This window comes from Falco rusticolus, chromosome Z, assembly GCF_015220075.1.
Source record: "Falco rusticolus isolate bFalRus1 chromosome Z, bFalRus1.pri, whole genome shotgun sequence".
Classification (NCBI taxonomy): domain Eukaryota; kingdom Metazoa; phylum Chordata; class Aves; order Falconiformes; family Falconidae; genus Falco; species Falco rusticolus.
Window position 1 is genome coordinate 171,658 of NC_051210.1, and position 18,640 is coordinate 190,297.

At 45.2% G+C, this 18,640-nt stretch overlaps 1 protein-coding gene across 2 annotated transcripts; it reads left to right on the forward strand.

Moving 5' to 3' along the window:
• Nucleotides 1-194: 194 nt before the first annotated feature.
• On the forward strand, nucleotides 195-16,691 carry DCAF10 (DDB1 and CUL4 associated factor 10). Of its 2 annotated transcripts, none has more exons than XM_037373037.1 (7): nucleotides 195-505; nucleotides 4,171-4,284; nucleotides 9,241-9,438; nucleotides 9,870-10,072; nucleotides 10,866-10,976; nucleotides 12,212-12,357; nucleotides 14,015-16,691. In XM_037373037.1, exons 1-7 carry the CDS (start codon nucleotides 213-215, stop codon nucleotides 14,381-14,383), a joined length of 1,434 nt encoding a protein of 477 aa, XP_037228934.1. In that variant the 5' UTR covers nucleotides 195-212; the 3' UTR covers nucleotides 14,384-16,691. The 2 variants fall into 2 exon arrangements, with proteins under 2 accessions (XP_037228934.1, XP_037228935.1); XM_037373038.1 differs by having other exon boundaries at nucleotides 14,039-16,691.
• Nucleotides 16,692-18,640: the final 1,949 nt, after the last annotated feature.

The following is an 18,640-nucleotide window of genomic DNA, read 5'->3' on the forward strand; positions in this document are numbered from 1 at the left end:
GGAGGCCGCGGTCCGGGCGCTCGGCGGGTGACGCGTGTCTGGGCTCGCGCCGACCCGGTGCCCCGCGTCGCTTCCCCGGCGGAGGGACGGGCGCTCCGGCCGGGCGCGGCGGCGGCGGCGGCGGCTCCCGGAAGACGCGGCCCCGCCGCGGTCACGTGGGGCGGCGCGCAGGCGCGGGGCGGCCGGCAGGGCGGAGGGCGGCGGGCGGCGCGATGAGCGCGGAGGCGAAGGTCCCCCGGGCAGGGGCCAGCGGCCCGGCCGTCCCGGGGCCCGGCTCGCCCGCCGGCATGGAGCCGCCGGCCGCCCCCCCGCGGCCCGCCCCCGGCGGCGGGCTGTTCGGCTGGCTGCGCGGGCGCTGCCTGGGCCGCAGCGCCGCCGTGGACCCGGCGCGGGATACCTTCCGCGCCATGACCGGGCTGTACGGCTCCATCCAGCCCGCCGACTCCGTGTACCTCAGCACCCGCACGCACGGCGCCGTCTTCAACCTGGAGTACTCGCCCGACGGGTACGGGCCGCGCGTGGGGCTGCCCCGGGCCCCGCCGTCCCGGGCAGAGCGAGCGGCGGGGTGCACGCACCCGCCCGGCCGGGCTCCGCGGGAGGCCCCGGGGTGGGGTGGGGGGGCCCGGGGCGGAGGCCGCGGCCTGGGCCCGCTGCCCGGGGGTGCGCCGGCGCCTCCGCGGCCCTGCCCGCAGGAGCGGAGGCCGCGGCCGAGGCGCAGGGCGGAGAGCCGGGCTGGGGCACCGTGGCTTTAGGGCGGCGGGAGCCTGTCGGGCCGCCCCGGGCGCTGCCGGGCGCGGGACGTGGTTACGCACCGAGGGCTCCCGCGTTGCGGTACGCGGCTGTACCGGCGGCAGCGGGCGGCGGCCGGGTTCGGCCGGAGCCGAGCAAGCCCTGGCGCCCCGGCTCGGGGCCCAGCCAGCTGGGCAGGAGATGCTGGCATCCCTTCTGGCGCACGCTGTGCTTGTAGCTGACGTTTTCTTGCAGCCTGGGGTGGTCTCACGGTGTGGATAAGCCAGAATTAAAATCTTTGTCACCCTCGCTGGCTGGTCTGCTTTTTCTATTTTCAGTGAATTTTCATCAAGACAGAGCTCTGGTTTCCAGGAGCACCTGAACTGGTGATGGTTTTGCCATGGTTGTGCTGTAAATCTGAGGTTCAACTCCTTATTTGTTCCTCTCTTTTTCTCAAGAGGATAAAGTTTAAGCTCCGGAAACAATCAAAACCATTCCCAGGTGACTGTTGCTGGAAAACCATTTATTTTGTAGATTCCCCAGCCGTGTGTGTGCTTAAGGTTGGCAGGGCGCCGGTGTCCTGGCCGCTGTACTTGGCGGCACAAAGAAGCTGGGTGGGATTGCTCTGCTGGCTTAGCCACGGTGACTGAATTGCAAGAATACCCCGCAGGCGGATGTTCCGTACTGGTGTGGGAATCGTCAGCTGTAGTAGCAGTACACCTGGGCTGCGCTTTAAGGTTATTTGTGCATGTTTCTGGCAAAAAGGGCGATTTTTGGGTTCTGCCTGCCCCCCCCCTTGTGCCTGATGCTTGTGAGGCTGTATGGTGAGCTGAAGCAGGGACCTTCCCTGGCCGAAAACGAGCCCAGCAAAAAAGTTCTGCTGCCGAAGGAACGCGTCCGCAGACCTGGCGTTTTGCGTGGCTGCAGGGCTTGGCCCAGGAGGCTGCAAGTGGTGTTGGGCGTAGGTTGGGGCCATGACACTGAACCTGTCGCCTTTAATACCTTTACTTTAATATTTCAATAAGTGAAACAGCCCAAACCATGCTCGCTTCTGCATGAGCCTTTGCTGGTTAGGCTTGGCTTGGAGCAGTCACAAGACCTGGTCAGACCCGTCCTGTGCGATGGAGACTTCTGGTCTCCCTGGAGCCTCTCTCAGGGGAACCAGCTGTGGTTATTGGTGCTGCATCGTTGTTCCTTGCCCCTTCTGTTGGCTGCTGGCTCCTCAAAGCACTGTTCTTGGGCCACGCCGGGAGTCTGGCCTTTCGGCTGGGTGAGTGCTGCCGGTTAGGTCCAGCCTGCCCTTGGGATGCTGCTCCTCAAGCGCTGACTTTGTGGACAGCAGGTGGCTGCCCTCTTGCCTTAACACTGCTGTACTGGTCAGAGGAACTTCTCAGCTTTCCTGGAGGTCAGCTTCACTAGTTTAGCAGGCCACCGTTCACTGTCACCGTACTTGGACTTCTTCAACGTACATGAACCCAGTATGTGTCAACAGCCCGGGAGAGGCTGGTGCAAAGCCAGACAGGCTGCCCATGCTGCGAAGTTGGTGTTTTCTGTGCTTGTTGGGACCCCTGTGAATGCTCTGCAGAGATCTCTCTGGACTCATTCACAAATAACGTGTATTCTGGACAAAGTCCTGGTTTTTTTTCCTCTGAGAAAACCTTTAAATGGATACACAGAGGTCTTCGTGTGGGAAAGAAAAGATGCTGGTGTTTTGTTTGGGTTTTCTTTTTTTTTTTCTTTAAAAGAATTAATGTCCTTGAAGTTGTAGTTCTTGGAATTTGTTCTGGTTTTGGCAAGTGAATTAGGTGATGCACTAAAGTACTAAGTCTTGATCTGGGTTGTTCTGTGTCCTAAGAGTAGTAATGGCAGCGTGGTTGTGAAATCCATCTCAAAAAGCATGGATAACGATGAGCCATGTTCCCAGCCTGACTCTCTACTAACGCCCAATTTAAACTGATGCCAGTGCCCTGCTGTTGCTGCCTTTGACCGGCACACCACCACTACTGCATTTAGAAAACGATACCTTTTGTCAGAAGACTCTTTTTCTTTGTAGTTAATAGCTTGTAATGTCTGATAGCATGACTTCTTGCTCATTCAAAAAACTTTTAAAAACTTTGTTATGTAAGGTTTCAGTGAAAAAATGACTCAGCCGCAGAAAGTCTAGGCATTTGGAAGAAATGTTTGAACCGGTCTTCTGCCTTTAGCATTTACTGGCTTCGTACTGTGATGTAGCAAAATGCATGCTGTCAGCAGAGCTGCTTGAGTTTGGATTATTGGGGAAGGACGCTATGCTTTGCAGTTCACTTTAAAAACGCTTCTTCTGAATACACAGTCTGAATGTCATCTTTATGCTGCTTTTGGGTGGGTGCCAAACTACATTTGCTGTCAAAGGCAGTGTTACGGAAGGAGATAAGGAGACGGTATGTTTTTAACCTCGAGAAGCTGGCTGGTGGACTTCGGCGCTGGCTGCTCGTTACAAAAGTGGTGGTGTGGCTGGGGTGACGTCTGTTAAGGTCTTAGGGGGGGGGAAATATTGTCATAGCTGATAAAAGGAGGGAGATGGGAGAGGGTTCTTACCCTATGTTGGGTTAGCGCAGTGACAGAGTGTAAGTTATCCGAAGGTGGCTCGCGGGTTGTTGGCTTATGCACGTGCCCCTCCCCCCCCCCCCCCCAAAAAAAAAAAAAAAAAAAAGTGTTGCCAGGGAACGGACAGAGGATACCATGGCATGGGCACAGTCGTCTGGGAAATCTGCAGTAGAATTCCAGAGTAGATGCTGTTGTCTTTTTTTTTTTTTAAATGATTTTTCTTTCCTGCAGCATGAAGCAAATAATCCCCACATGAGTGACACAGCAGGTTTTCATGCCAGCGCTTTGATTCTTCTTTCTTCCCAGGCAGGAACCATGGAGTTCATGCACTCACTGCAGTGTTGGGGCAAATCTCCCTCAAGTAACTTCTGAAAAAAAAAACCAACCAACAACCCCACAACCCCAAAACACACTTAAGTGTGTGATTTAAATAATGCCATCGTTGGATCTGTGAAGTACATAACAAAAAAAACCACCTTTCATGTTAAAAAAAAAAAGTTAATTAAAAGATCATGTGGTCTTTCCAGCAAATGCACCAGCTGTGCCACAGCCAGGTAGGAGAAGAGTCACGGTCTCTCAAAAAGGAGTTAGAGAAGTTAAGTTCTCCGGAATAAAACACCGTGGTATTTTCTGCGTGTTTTGTGTGTTAGGTGCCGGAGAATAGGCATCTGCAAGAAGGCAGTACAAAAATATCAACACTGCTGCAAACTCTCTGCAGCGTAAGCAGAAAGCTAAGCTAATTGACGGTGAAGCTGTGTTTCTGTGAGGACAGGGAAAGGGAGGTAGCTGGATGCGCACAGGTGTCGTGTCTCTTACTGAATACAAATGTTTCTGCTTTGTTCTGCTACCCTGCAGGTCAGTGCTGACTGTTGCTTGTGAACAGACTGAAGTACTGCTTTTTGACCCAATATCTTCAAAGCACATCAAAACTCTCTCCGAAGCTCATGAGGACTGTGTCAATAACATCAGGTAGGTCAGAAGGAATATTTTGTCTCCGCCATAGATGCTTTTCTTACAACAGCGTGGTAAGTTTGTGTTGGGCACTTGCTTGGAGAGCGTGGGTTTTGCGATGCCGTTAGGTTGCAGTGTGCTTTGTGCCATTTTCCTTCTCTTTGGCACTGGAGGTCGGGAAATGCTGGAAGGGGGAAGAGGAGGAGTCTGAAAGTGGCGGTATATAATGCTGACAGGTGGTTTTGTTGGTGGAGGAGCTGCAGTTTTGGGGACGGGAAGAGTGTTAAGTTACTACTACCTGGTTTACCTGCCCTTTGGAATGCCCTGCGTGAATGTAGTAAGTCAACGTAACAGGTAGTGTTTGATTTTGGCAAGTCTGAGGCTGTAGCTATTCATGTGAATACAGCTGGTATTTTGAATTGTAAGCGTAACTGCCATAGTTGCATAGAGATTTCCGAAGAAAGATTGGCTGCTTTAGATACAGGTATGCTATAGAAGAGCTGGGAAAGGGGAAAGGCTTCCTCAATTCAACTTAAACTCAGTCTTTATGGTTTAAATCCTTTGTCTGATTCTTAGGATGAAGTGGGAATCAGCAAGCACAGGAACCCAGACCTTCAGTATTTTTGTCATGTAGTGTTTTTCCTTTTAATTTCTATTATTTGTAGCTGCTCTGGGTCTGAGGATAGACTTTGACATGTGAACTTAAGGCACTTCTTAATCTTGTGGACCATGTTGCAGCCTGTCTTCACTCAGATTCTCAAAGCAAAAAACCCAACCCAACCCAACCCAAACCCTAAACCCAAACGAAAAATCCCCCAAGAAAACTTGTGGAAGCAATCTGAGCGTTTCCTCTCAAAAGAGCTGAATGAGGGGTGCCAGTGCCTTTACACATTTGTCAGAGAAACTGATGTTTTCCTGAAACTGCTTGTCCTTTTTCAAGAGGCTGAAGTTTTACATCAGTTGGATTTCTTTCAGAAAAGCTGAAGTAAAAGCTGGGGCTAGCTGGCACAAATAGAAGAAGAGACGTTGAGAACATGCTTTCCTGTAAGGAAATACAGCTTTTCGCGTCTTGCATGCCAGTGGTTGTGCTTTAAACGTGCTTAGTTTTTAGATAAAGCTGGGTGCGAAATAAAGCCATGTTACCGAGAGATTGGAAGGCAAAGGCAAACCGGATTTATTGTGATTTTCATACATCCCTGATTCAGTATCTGATCCTTACATCCATACTGCTCTTGCTAGGGTTTGAAGTGAGTGAGCCTGGGTCATGTTTTACAAAGAGAGTTCTGTTGCATGCCCCTTGACTGTTTAGCTCTCTCTGTTGCAGTCAGCTGTGCTGGTCTTGAAAATTTATCTTATTACTTGGTTGAGAACAGCACTGAAACTTCCTGCCACTTTTTTCTCTTATTCATACCTTTCTTTCGACTTTGGCTGTCCGTGAGGCTTTGTACATCCGTTCTTGGTCCTTAAATGTCTTTTCTCTCTGTAGTTTGATAATTATACTGGTACTACCTCCAAGCAGATAACTCTCAGATCTACTGTTAATTACCAGACTGGCAATGTGTAGTAAACTCTTCTGCTTTCCTTTAAAATGCTTCCTAAAGCTTTGTTTTGCCTTTGTAGGATGTTGGCATCTTTTTCTGTTTTCCAGCATGTCCCCGGCATTTGTGTGTTGTTACAAACTTGCCTACAAGGAAGTTAGCTGTATTTGGTAACAGGTGATTAGTACAGCATTACCTGGAGTGTTGTTTCCGCTTAGTGAGTAGGACACCAGGCACTGTAGCACTACAGAAATTCCTTGTAATAAGCACCGAAAAACCAAACACCGTTACCACTGTGCCCTGTCGCAGGTGCCTCAGAGGTACTTACCAGCAAGGAAGCATGTGGTGGTCATCTTCCAGCAAATCTGGGTACTTCACACAGTCTGCAAGAGCCAGTCCACACACACAGACGTACTTGTTTGTTGCGTCTCTGCACAGAGATGGACGCTAGGTCCCAGATCCACACAGCTAGCACACCTCTTAACACATAGTAAAACTTCTTATATGCTTTGAACAATGGTTTACAGTTGGGTTTAGTTACACCTAATTAGCTTAGGTTCTTACCCAAATTTGTCCAATTCGCTATAGATACTTCCATTTTTCCTCCTCTCTTTTTCTTTTTAAAAGCAAGTAATTGCTCTGCCACAGTCACTGCAGATTTGTGCGTAATCGTCTGAAGCAGACATTGTATTTCCACCTGAATTTGATCAGGTTTTGAGCTTACCTAAAACTCTCCTGTAACAGAGCTCCGGGGCACAGCTGTGTTTCACGGAGTATTTGTTAGTGTTTTTTTAAAAATTGCTAGGTTAGTTTGAGGCCCTCTTAAGTTTTTTTGTTTTCTTAAGGAGGAAGATAATCTCTATTTATTTTCTCCGTGCCAGTCAGTTTTATGTGCCAGCGTCATACGCACCTTAAAGGAGCTGTTTTTCAAGTGAATCCTAGTCTACTTGGCCATCCCCTATATGAAAGCTGTCCAGTATCATTTGTACCTCCCAGTCAATTTCTTCCAAAACCTGTTTGTGGTGGGTGAAGCAGGGTTGCCTGTAGCATCCAAGGTAAAGGCAAACGTTGGATTTTTACAGGCAAGAGGTGTACTGTTTGACTTGCCCTGAAAATCTGAACTGTGGGATTCTTCCCATTGTAGTTGGTTATTTTTCATTGAGGTTGTTGCTATTTTTACATGATGTAGTCTGGTTCCAAGTCTTAAAGAGATAAAATGCTGTTTCTAGGGGTAACAACACGTCTCTGCTAGATTGTTCTTGCCTTAGCATTCATGTGAAGCTGCTTCTGGTGTTACTCAGATAGGTTTTATTTTCCCTTTTACGTCAGGTGGGGCTCTTTTTTTTTTTTTCCCAAGTGCCTTCTTCAGGCATGAATTACAAACCTAAACCAGTATGCTTTGTCCTCCTAAAAGGGCATGCATAAATTGCAGTGGGAATGGAGCATGATAAACATTGATCTGTGAAATAATTCTATCCAGTGATTTTTCTCCCTGAACCAAATAATTTGTCTAGGTGCGCTTTCAAACAAAGGCTTGTCCTCAGTAGCTGTTTTTGAAAAGTCGTGTGTTTGCTTCAGTAACTTCTAAATTCAGTGCTGAATTCTAGCCCTTCTATCCCCTTCTTTCTGATAGAGTGTTTTCACATCAGCTATTCTTTCATTCTGTAATGATTTGAAGGTGGTCAGGCTGCTTCATGTGACTCCAGGCAAGAGTGATACATACATTGACTTTTGGCTGAAGACCAGAAATGATCGTGGTAAAGAATTACCACCTGAACAGGCTAAGTACTTAACCTGATCCGTGTAGGAATGTTGTGATTCCAACTCAAACCACTCAAATCTCACATGTACAACTGTATTAAAGGAGTTGGTAAATTTGGGTAGCTTGTGCCACTTGTGCAGCTGCTACTTCCAAAGATGATCTGAAATTCTCTACCCTCAACAGTGCTGTGCACTTGCACTTTGATACGTGTACCTGGTTTCGCACATTTGAAAAGCCCAACTTTGTGTGTCTGCTTCAAACACATGAACTGTAGTAGTGTGGGGGAAGAAAAGGCAGAAGGGATGGGTCCCTTGGTTTTTAATGGAGAGCATTGAGGTTGTCCAGGTGGTACCAAACATTCCTTGATGTGGGAGGTCTGCATGGCTCCTCCTGGCTCTGCAGCTGCAGCGAGCCATGCTCCTGGGGCACTGCGGGGGTGGACAGGCTCCAAAGCAAAAGATGAGCAAGGATGGAATGAAGTTACGGTTCTAGGGAAACGTGCAAACAGCGGCCAGTGTTCGGTTTGAAATCTGGTACGTGTTTCCAAGATAGCAATACTGCGTGGAAAACCACAGGGCCAGCTTTGAGGTGTGCTCGGTGCAGACGTGCGGTGAGCCCCGGGCATCTGTGCAGGGCTGTGGCTGTGTCACAAGAGTGGCAGGAGGACTTCTTGGAAAGGGCCTTTGGGAGACCTGTCATCTGTAACAGCCTGCTGGTTAGCCCAGGGCTTTGGGTTGCCTCACCAGCGCCCTGAGAAGCCTGGTGCTGAGCGTTCCCAGGACAGGTGGTTCCACTGCTGCCTGTGCCACTTGGGGACAAGATCCGGTGAGAGCTTTCGTTGGGGGCTGACTACATCGCATGCCAAGGCAACCGTGTGTGGTACGGACCACCTCAGAGGTGGGGGTGTTCAGGCGTTGCTAAGGGAGACGTGGGCACCGTGTGTTTCGGCTGAGCTAGCGGAATGTGTGCCATACAGAGCAGCAAGGTTTAAAAGCGGTAGAGGACTAACAAAAGGTGATCTTTATTTTAAAAGCCTCCTTTGAGTTATGTTTGTGGTGGAGAAGAGAGGAAGATTTACAGTATAGCAGGGGAAGAATACGTAGGTAGAAATGAGAGTTAAGAAGAGCGTGTGCTTAATTACGAGCTGATAGGATCTTGTGTAGTCTGAAGTGATGATGGAATTCCCGTGTCTTCTGGTGCTGCCTGTCTGTAATAGTGAAAGAATCTGGCAGAAATGCAGTGGTGTCAAAGCTGACCAGTCCTTAGGACGTTTGTGTCTTGTAAAGACTTGGTAAGTTTAAACCTGAGTATTTTCCAGATGGGTAACTAATTTGGTTACCACACAGATTCTGTGTGAGCATTTGTTCCACTGGTGGTTTGGTGGTTGTGTGATCTTTACATGAATCATAAAAAAAAAAAACCAAACCCACCCAAAAACCTTCAGCCATGCTTCTGTGGGTTTACTTGTTGGCTACTACAGATGTACTACTGGTTGGTATCCCAACATAACTGGTTATTAATTGAACTGTTTTATTGGCAAATATTTTGCTGTGTGGGTTTTTTTTTTTTTTTGTGTGTGTGTGTGATCACTCTTATTTCTGTGATAGCTTAGATTTCTGCGTAGGAATATTTAAAAGGCACTGAGCAGCCACAGTGTTTCTCTCCCGTTTTCAGGTTTCTAGATAATCGACTCTTTGCGACCTGTTCTGATGACACTACAATAGCACTTTGGGATTTGAGAAAGCTGAACACTAAAGTGTGCACTTTACATGGTCACACCAGCTGGGTTAAGAACATCGAGTATGATACCAATACGAGATTACTAGTGACATCCGGGTTTGATGGAAATGTGATCATTTGGGACACAAACAGGTACGTGGCTGTGTTCGTGCCGTTGTGTTTCTAGAATACAAACAAAAGGGTAGGGTTCTTCTGCACAAGACTGAAAGCCTGCTGCTTTGAATGTTGCTCTAACGCGTTCTTAAATACTGAGATTAGTTTATAACCCTTATTGAGAACTTGGATCACCTTTATATGGTAATAGTCCAGTAGCTAAAAGGAGAGCTTTTCTTGCTGATGTGCCAAAACGTAGTCCTTCCTTTTTGAAAAGGTTCTGTCTTCGCTGCTGTGCTAGTATGAAAATGTGACTTGTGTCGTTTCATTAAAATCTGATTTAAGTAGTGTAAAGCAGTACTCAAAGAATGAAGAAGGATGCTTAGTGCATCTTGGACTTTCTGAACATCATTAGGTGCTTGAATCAAAGCTAATTGCAGCCACTTCTTTTGCTTTTGTTCGCTGCCCAGGTGCACGGAAGATGGATGTCCCCACAAGAAGTTTTTTCACACCCGTTTTCTTATGCGAATGAGGCTGACGCCAGACTGTTCCAAAATGCTGATCTCAACCTCCTCTGGATATCTTCTGATTTTGCACGACCTTGACCTAAACAAATCTTTAGAGGTTGGCAGCTACCCAATTTTAAGAGCTAGGAGGACAACCTCAAGTTCAGGTGAATGCTTATGGAAGGCCGTGGTGGCTTCTGTGTTAGAGGTTGTTTTACGGGATACTCTTAGCTAGCAAAAGGCGGCAGAGGTGGAGTTGGAAGGATTCTGCTGAAGAACGCTTTGGCGTGGTAGCTGCTCTTTTGTTCAGGGGTCACACACACCTACTGTTGAGTAAAGTGTCTAGGGTGATTTCTGGTGGCAGGACTTCAGTGCTACAGGCTACAACCTCTATAATTTTGTCACTAGCTTTGTCTCTAGCTTTATTTATCTACTGTCCTTGGTCCTGTAATGAAAAACCCGAAGCCGGTGTTGAGCAGGCTGAGCGGGTGTGAGCTGCAGCAGCTACTACTGACTGATGTGTAACGGTGTGGTTGCCCTTGACAGCCAGACCTGGAGGAATCGCCTCCTCTGAAGTCTCGCTGCTTGCTTGCTCCTGCTTTCTGGCAGTAACAGAACAAAATCCGGACAGAAACTCTGCCGTTTGGGGTGTCAGGATATAAAGGGAGTGGCCTGGGGAAAAATTCATACCCCAGCCTCTGGTGATGATGGTGCGTAAGAAGGAAGGAAAGAAGGCAGCTCCTCTCTTATCCCCAGTAGAGTTTGTTGTGCTGGCAGTTTTATTTGTAGGAGGCACAAAGACCACGGTCATTTTAGCCTATAAACTGAGCTTTGAAAATTGTTTTCTTTACAAGATGCCTTCCCCTTCCCCTTTACTTAACATTTCTGAGGAGGGTTGAGGGATGCGCACAAGCGCGCTGTGCTTAGCTGTTTTGTTCACGTAGCTGATGCTGTTTGCAGACATAACGTCATCAGGTTCTTCTGGTCCTCGAGCTGTTGGTTCACCGTGTCACCAAAATGATTCAGGTCCAGTGTCTGAGAAACACATGTCACGGTCCTCCCAGCGAGAAGGTAGGAAAAGATTAAAAAAATAAAAAATCATGGATTTTGACTTACATCTAAAAGTGCATAATAGTGAAAAGCGGCTTTTTTGTCTCTGTGACTTTTAAAATAATAGTGTTGCTATGACTTGTGTTAAACCAATGAAATACTGTTGCACACCACAGTCTGGGGATCTAATCAGTTTTTTATCCCAAGAAATCTGATAACAGCAACAGGATCTTTATTTTAATATTCATACATTATTGTTGTTACCTAGAGGTGCTCCCTTTTCCTTGCGTTTTTTCCTCGAACAAAGTTTGTGTGAATGACCTTTAGGGGAAAAAAACCCCCACACCCCACTCCAACCCCTCAAAGATCCCCAGCAAGAGCTATGTTTTGCTTTTTGTTTCTCTTAATGATGGGCTTGTGTATCTGCAGTTTCTCCATGAGGAGCCAATAGCGTGGAAAAAGGCCATGCAAACAGATCTTACAACAAAAAAAACGAACAAAAAAATAGCACGCAAACAGATCTTAAATGTGGACAGACTGTTATGTGAAGTTTTAATTACAAATGAAGTCATACCTCACGGCAGACCTATGAAGACTGATGACCCTGTGTTTATCAGGCTTCCTCTGAATCTAGGATAAACCTTCATAGCGTCAATGTGAATTTGGCAAATCGGTAAACACTTTGTGAACCATATGCAATTTAAAATAAGTGTAATGTTAAGTTTTACCTACTCATGGTTGTTAAGTTACTCAGACGTACTTAACAAAAGGAGGAGCCTTATCTGGATGCCAGGCATGATTTATCTGTGAAAAGCTTTCTAGCAGTGAGGGGGGAAAAGGGAGGCAAGCTGCATGCGGTTGAGCAGACTTTGGAAAGGATTTGGAAAGGACATCATACAAGTTTGAGAACCAGCAGTTCTTACAAAAAACCCTCACTCTTGATACTTTTTTTTTTTTTTTAATGATAATGAAGAGCATGTGTGTGGAAAGTTAGCTCTGACTTAGCTCACAATAGGAGGTGATTTAATGCAGGTCTTTGAAGGCAGATTTCAAAGTAGAAGCTATTTGAAAGCAAGACTGAGCTCATTGGTATCTGCCTCCCTTGTTCATATCACTGCCTTTTTGATTTATCCTTTTATAAAGGTGCTGTCTTTTCTAGCACTCGGATGCAAGTGTCATCAGTAGGCTGATGAGAGGGGTGACGATCGATGTATGGACTTCATTGAGACTTAACAGTTGCCTTCCCCTTCTGCTAGGTGGATCACCTAGAAATAGTTTGGAGGTCTTAACACCAGAAGTTCCTGGAGAAAGAGATCGAGGCAACTGCATTACATCACTACAGCTACATCCAAAAGGGTGGGCTACGCTTCTTCGGTGCTCAAGTAATACGGATGACCAGGAGGTAAAACAGTGGTGGTTTTTGGTTTGGTTTTTTTTTTTTTTTTAAGTACTTTGAGTAGATATATCAATCATACGGCTATATTGAAATTTCCTTGTTTTGGGGGGTACGTTTGCATTTGAATAAACTAGTCAGTTATTTCTGCTTACAAGTGCATTAATTTCACATCAAGATGATGAATTATTTTTTTTTTATAACCTCATATGACTTTGTATCCTGTATTCAGTACTCCCGTTGCCCAGCTCCTTCACAGACTATATTATGTAGGTCACAGCTCTCTTAAAAGTTTTCAGGCCGTACCTGTGCTGCCAAATACATGCCTTAAAAATATGTACCTGCCAAAATATAGGACACTTGAACTCGGAAAAGACCGAGTCTGAGAGAGCCGGTTGTGTTTGGGAGCACCTACTTCTGAAGTACCACCTTCCAGGTTAACTCAAGTTCACTTAGAACTTAAAGCCCAACCAGAGCCTTCAGAACACCTGGATTCCGCCAGATGGTCCTTTTGCAAGCACCTTTTTTTTTTTTTTTTTTTTTTTGCCTAGGGTTATTTCAAAGTTAGCGGTGCGTGACAGTTGTGCAGAACACTGACACAGAGGTTTGAGACTTGTTTTCCAAAAGGACAAGTGATTCTTTGAACGCTTGACCAATAATAAAATCAGTTTAGTTAATTTGATAGCTGATGTAAGTTGGGTTTGGTTTGGTTTTGGGTATTTTGGGGGAGTGATTGTTGTTATTTTTTTAATTTGTGGGGTTTTTTTTAGAGGAAAGGCAGTCTTAGTTATGGTGACTTCTTACAGATGTGTAGAGGACTGAATGAAAGCCTAGCAGATTTGTTACAAATCTTAATGCTGGTTCTGTAAACTACTATACAACACCAAATTTTTTGAAAATGCAAGTATTATACTGGGTTATAGTGGTGCTGATGATAGATGTAGGTATAATTTCCCGTAGTCCTAGTGTCTGCCTTACTCCCTTCTGTTAATATTAGTATTGTCCCCTTTGTGTTTATTTCAGTGGAATACATGAAGCAAAACTAAGAACACTTCTTTTGTCTTGTGGCTGAAATTGAGTCTTTCAACATGATTAAACTTTGTCATAGAGCTGGTTTTGCATTTGGTTTGAGATTAGATAATTAGATTACACGTTGAAGTCTCTGGCTGTCTCACAAGTAACAAACTGGTTACAGAGCTGTTCATAACATTCCCTGAAAAGTCCCTTTCTCTCTTGTTTGAAGATTTCTTTCCTTTTGAAGTAAAGGACACAAAGTGTCAATGTTCAGTTGTAAATTTCAGTAGGCTGAGTTCTACTTATTGTAGATTTCATTTAAATGTTTACTAAATTAGAGCAGGTGCCTGGCCAAAGGATTAGGATTTGTTCTTTGCAGATAGAAACTAAATTTAAAAAATATTGTATCTAGCATCCATTTAATTAAAAAAGCAGCTCTGATGCTAGACAGCCGCTTTGCTTAGTTCAAAGCGGAGGAGATGCCAAGGGAAGTGGCCTGTTTTCAGTGTTTCGCATCACGCTTATCAAAGAGTAGATAACCAATACTTACAGGACATTCCTGCATTACTCACTGAACATGCAGTGGGAGGGAACGAGGATTCGCAGTGCTTTACCTTTCTTTCAATGTTCCTCTCTCTGCCTCTCCCTTTAGTGGACTTGTGTCTATGAATTCCAGGAAGGAGCCCCTGTGCGCCCTGTCTCACCTCGTTGTTCCCTGCGATTGACTCATTGCATTGAAGAAGCCAATGTGGGCCGGGGTTACATCAAAGAACTCTGTTTCAGTCCTGATGGCCGAATGATTTCATCCCCGCATGGTTTTGGGATCCGCTTGTTGGGATTTGATGCACACTGCAGCGAACTTGTCGACTGTTTGCCCAAAGAAGCTAGTCCACTGAAAGAAATCCGTTCCCTCTACTCTCACAGTGATGTGGTACTGACAACCAAGTTTTCTCCAACACACTGTCAGATTGCCTCGGGGTGCCTTAGCGGACGTGTTTCTCTGTATCAGCCAAAGTTCTAGGCACGGATTGCATCAACAGGACCTTCAGGTGTTTGTGGTTTTTTACTTCAGTTTAGTTGAAGTGTGGTCTTTCTGAAATCTCTTAAACCCAGATAAGGTCATAGGTACTATGATCTCTCAACACAACAACGGAACGCGTTTCCAGCCCAGCACTGTATGCGTTCTCATACTGCATCCACAAGTCCGTGCACTGTTTTCAGCCTCCCAAGCAGACCTCTGATGCTCTGTCGTCCGGTCATTGTTCTGGTTTGTTTGTATCATAATACTTGCTGGTAGTTTCCTTCAATGCAACTTGAAAGGGGCTCTTTGAAAGAAATGTAGATGGGGCAAGGGTAGCAGTTCAGCAGAAACTCACCCAGGCTCCCTGGGTACGACACCTCCGTGTTCCAAAGGAGCTGAACTTCCTCATGTGTGCTTCCTTGCACTTTTTCTGTTGCTGAAACTACTATATGGCGATTATTCCGTAACGAGCTGCTTTTCTACGTAACTAACACAATTAGCTTCTGTCACAAAAAGAAAAGAAAGTTTTGGTTTCATTTAGATATTAATTCGGTGGTTTGTGATTGGCTAGAAAAATGAGTCGACCTTCTGTAATGCTTTTGCAGCAGTTAAAGAATTCTGTTTTCTGTGATTGCATATATAGTGTTTACTGCCAGAAGGAAGAGGTGGTCTATATGGAGATGTAGCTGCATTTTTTTGTCAGAGAATTTAGTAGGAAAAGACTGGGGCAGGGAAGCAGGAGCTGAATGGGTGAAGACTCTGCCCTGTAACGACCGCAGACGAACTGTTTGGATGTTTCATGTGCCGAGGGTGTCCTTGCTCGGCTTCTCTTGGGCAAGTTTGACTCCTCAACCACCATGGTTTCTGTTGTAGGGAGCTTTCCGCATCAATAATGTAAACCTTTATCCTGCATTTGAAACTTAACCCTGAAGAATTTTCTGGGGGTGTTAAGGCTGGCTCCTACCTGACTGTTCTTCTGCACCTCACCTGCACTGTTGCTGTGAGAGGAATTTGTCTAGGACGTGTCTGTAGTATCACCAGATAAGCCTTTCTTCACATGTACTGTCAATTTGGGACTGGATTAAAAGCACGCCTGTCTACAGTAAGATCTATATGGATTTAACTGGGCTTATGGTAAGATGTGAAAAACATTCATGTTCACCATTAAATCACAAACGAAGTATGAATGCCAAGTTTTAGCCCTGCAGTTCATATGGCTAACCTTGTAAATGCAGTTATTTCAGTCTCGTATGTCCATATCAGTTTATAATATTCTCATCGCTTAGGTGTTCCAAGATTATTTTTTTTTTTTTTTTCAGTATTTCACTAAGGTTTTGCTGACCAATCACACACTCAACTCGGCAGGAAACTTTACCTACAAGGGATTGTACTGTTTCAGTGTTCACTGTCTCCAGCTCAACAGAGCTTGCTTTTTTAAAAGCTGATTCTTACAAAACCTTTTGCAACTTTGGGGAAAAGGAAGACACCTATAAAGAGGAGGTGGCTGGAAACACATAAGCCTGACGATCCTCTTGTAACTTTGAATTTGCATAGGTAGCATACTGTGGTTGTTGGTGAAGTCATTGGAAACTTAAGGCTCCTCTGCATGACGAGAAAAAAAAAATAATCTTCTATTCCCTGTTTTGGAGAATTTCTTTAGGAATTCGAAGCCTTCAATATTGGGCATTTGCTAATCTGAGGACTAGTTAGTTACTTCTGCATTGGGTTTCATCATCTATAGCAACGGACTGCTAAAGGATTACATTCGAGTAGTCAAGTATGTGCAGCTGACAAGACTCCTGCTGTTTGGTAGAAGGCCTGAACTTGCTGTTCTCATGGGTTTCTAACAGAATTATTTGGTGATGGTATCATCCAGCTGGAGGAGTAAGTTTTAAAAATTTTTTTCTATTTCTTTTTTTTTTTTAAGCAAATACACTCAGCTTAAAATGGAAATAAATGCCCACGGTCTTCTCAGGCAGGAACTTGTAGGTTGAAGTGTTCCATGGCGTATCTTGTGAGCAATTCCACTGTTGCTGAACCCATTGTCTTGAACTCGAAAGTAGACAGACGAAGTTGTAAATTAAGAGAGATGCCCCATTTTCTAAAACGCTGACTCTGAGGTTCCCACACTTGTACCTTTTGAATGCTTTTGGAACTTTTGCGTGCAAAGAACGCAATTTATGAAAAGGTATTTTTTCACTTTGTTAATCGGCCAAGCCGTGAAAAATGGGGCCTAGTGACTGAATGAAAAAAATACACAGGTGTATCTGAGACCAGTTAGAAATACATCACTTCCTTTAGCACCCAGCTCCTTTTGTGTACGCGTAAAAGCCTGTGAACCTGAACCTATGTTGGGGGCAGAGCTTCGATGTGTTAGAAACAGTTCGGGGGGGTTTCCCCTTGTCTGTGACTTAAAACAGTGGCAGTGAATTGTGCAGAAAACTTTGAGGGCAGTTGTGGAATACAAGATTTTTATGCAAAAGAGGAGATACGCTACAAGGAGTTTGTAATTGGCCAAGCTGTTTGGGGGGGGGAAAAACCCACAAACCATCGGAATACTCCTGTAGTAGCATGTTGTAAAACTCGTGGATACTGCGTTCTTGACGTTAGTCCAGTGAAGTGTTTGGTTTCCTGTTCCTGAAGTTCTGAAATTCAGAATTTTCAAACAGAATGCAGTGTGCCTGTGTGAACACTCACATTTCTCTGCATGCCCCTCCGCTAGAAGTTGTTAGGTTCTCCCCCCATCCCTGCGCTGGACGTGATGGTTTTTTCCACGTGCACTCTCTCTCCTCATTTCTAGGCTGCTTTTTTCTCATCTTCGTGTTTTACTAAACATCATTGGAGGGACTACAGGTAACATTTTGAAGAAATCTTCCTGTTTGCACAGGCTTGAACTGTGTTTGTTTTCGAGGCGAAGAAGCACCTGTGAAATCAAAAGCAGTGGTTGGGTGGGTCTGTTAGTTCGTTCTCACGGCTGGTTTTGGTTTTTCCTGTCAGAAGATCCTTGAACTGGTAGGTAGGTTGCTTATGACTTTAATTCGATGCCTGTTAATATGCACTGAGTGTTACTTTTTTAATTCTACCTCATGATACGCTGTTTTTTACCAGAGTATTGTGCTGAAACGTTGGAGACTGAACTTTCCTGTCTAAAGAACTGTTACTCCAAAGCGAGATATGTCACGACATCTAGGCATTACCTGCAGTGCATAGCACCAAGAACGGTGGGTTGACCCAACCCCTGTGAAAGCTGGGGCTGCTGAGCAGGAGTGTAGGACTGCTGGTAAAAGCTGAGCTTGTTAAGGGGGTTGATGATGATGATGATGATGGAGCTTTTGTGGCATGTCCAGCAGATTCCTATTAAGATGAATTCTGTCCCTGTATACTGTAGGAATGTGACTTAGTTCTGATTACATTTGTAATAAGTTTGAGTAAGTAGGGTAATCTTACATTTTGATCATTTGATTGCTCCTTCTCAACGATACTTGGGCATTTTCAAATGAAAGTTCATCTTATTTTACCTGTGAAGTTCACGGAACGCTTACTGAAACACTGTTCAGTAGTTGACAGCGGATATGCTTTGCAGTTGCATCTTGGTGGAAGGAGTGATTTTCAGTTCTCTCTGAATAATATTACCTTGCCTTACTGAATTCATGAAGTACTGGTTGGTAAGCTTTGGATGATTTCTAGATAGTACGAAAAAAAAAAAAAAAAAAAAGGTTTATCTTACTGTTATGTTTCAAAAGATGAGTTCTTAACCTTCCGCAACTCGATAGAAATGTCTGGAACAAATAGAAGGAAACGTTTCAAATGGTAGACGAAAGCCTGCACTAACAGCAAAATATGGTAGGGGCTTGTAACCAGAGATTTCTTTCAAGCGGTTTATTTTCAACCACTCAAGTGTTAACATCACTTGATAAATGTGACAGTATTTCTGTTGAAGACAGAGCTCTCAGTTGGATTGTAAAGCATGCAGGATGTTTTTTAAATGCATGGGGTTTGTATTCTTTTAACTTCTGTAGTAAAAGAATTCCTCCCTTCGCAGCATGGCAAATCAGCAGAAGCAGATGACCTGCATAATTAAGGTCTGTATAGGAACGTCAGCATATAGCAGCGTCTACAGGAATGGAACAAGTGCTCTTTTTGTAATAATCCAGTGACTGTTGTGGGAGCAAATGCATTTTCGGAGTGTTCATTAGAGGTCAGTCTTTAAATCACTGCAGCACTGTTAAGATACTTGTGGGGAAGGAGACAGAAACT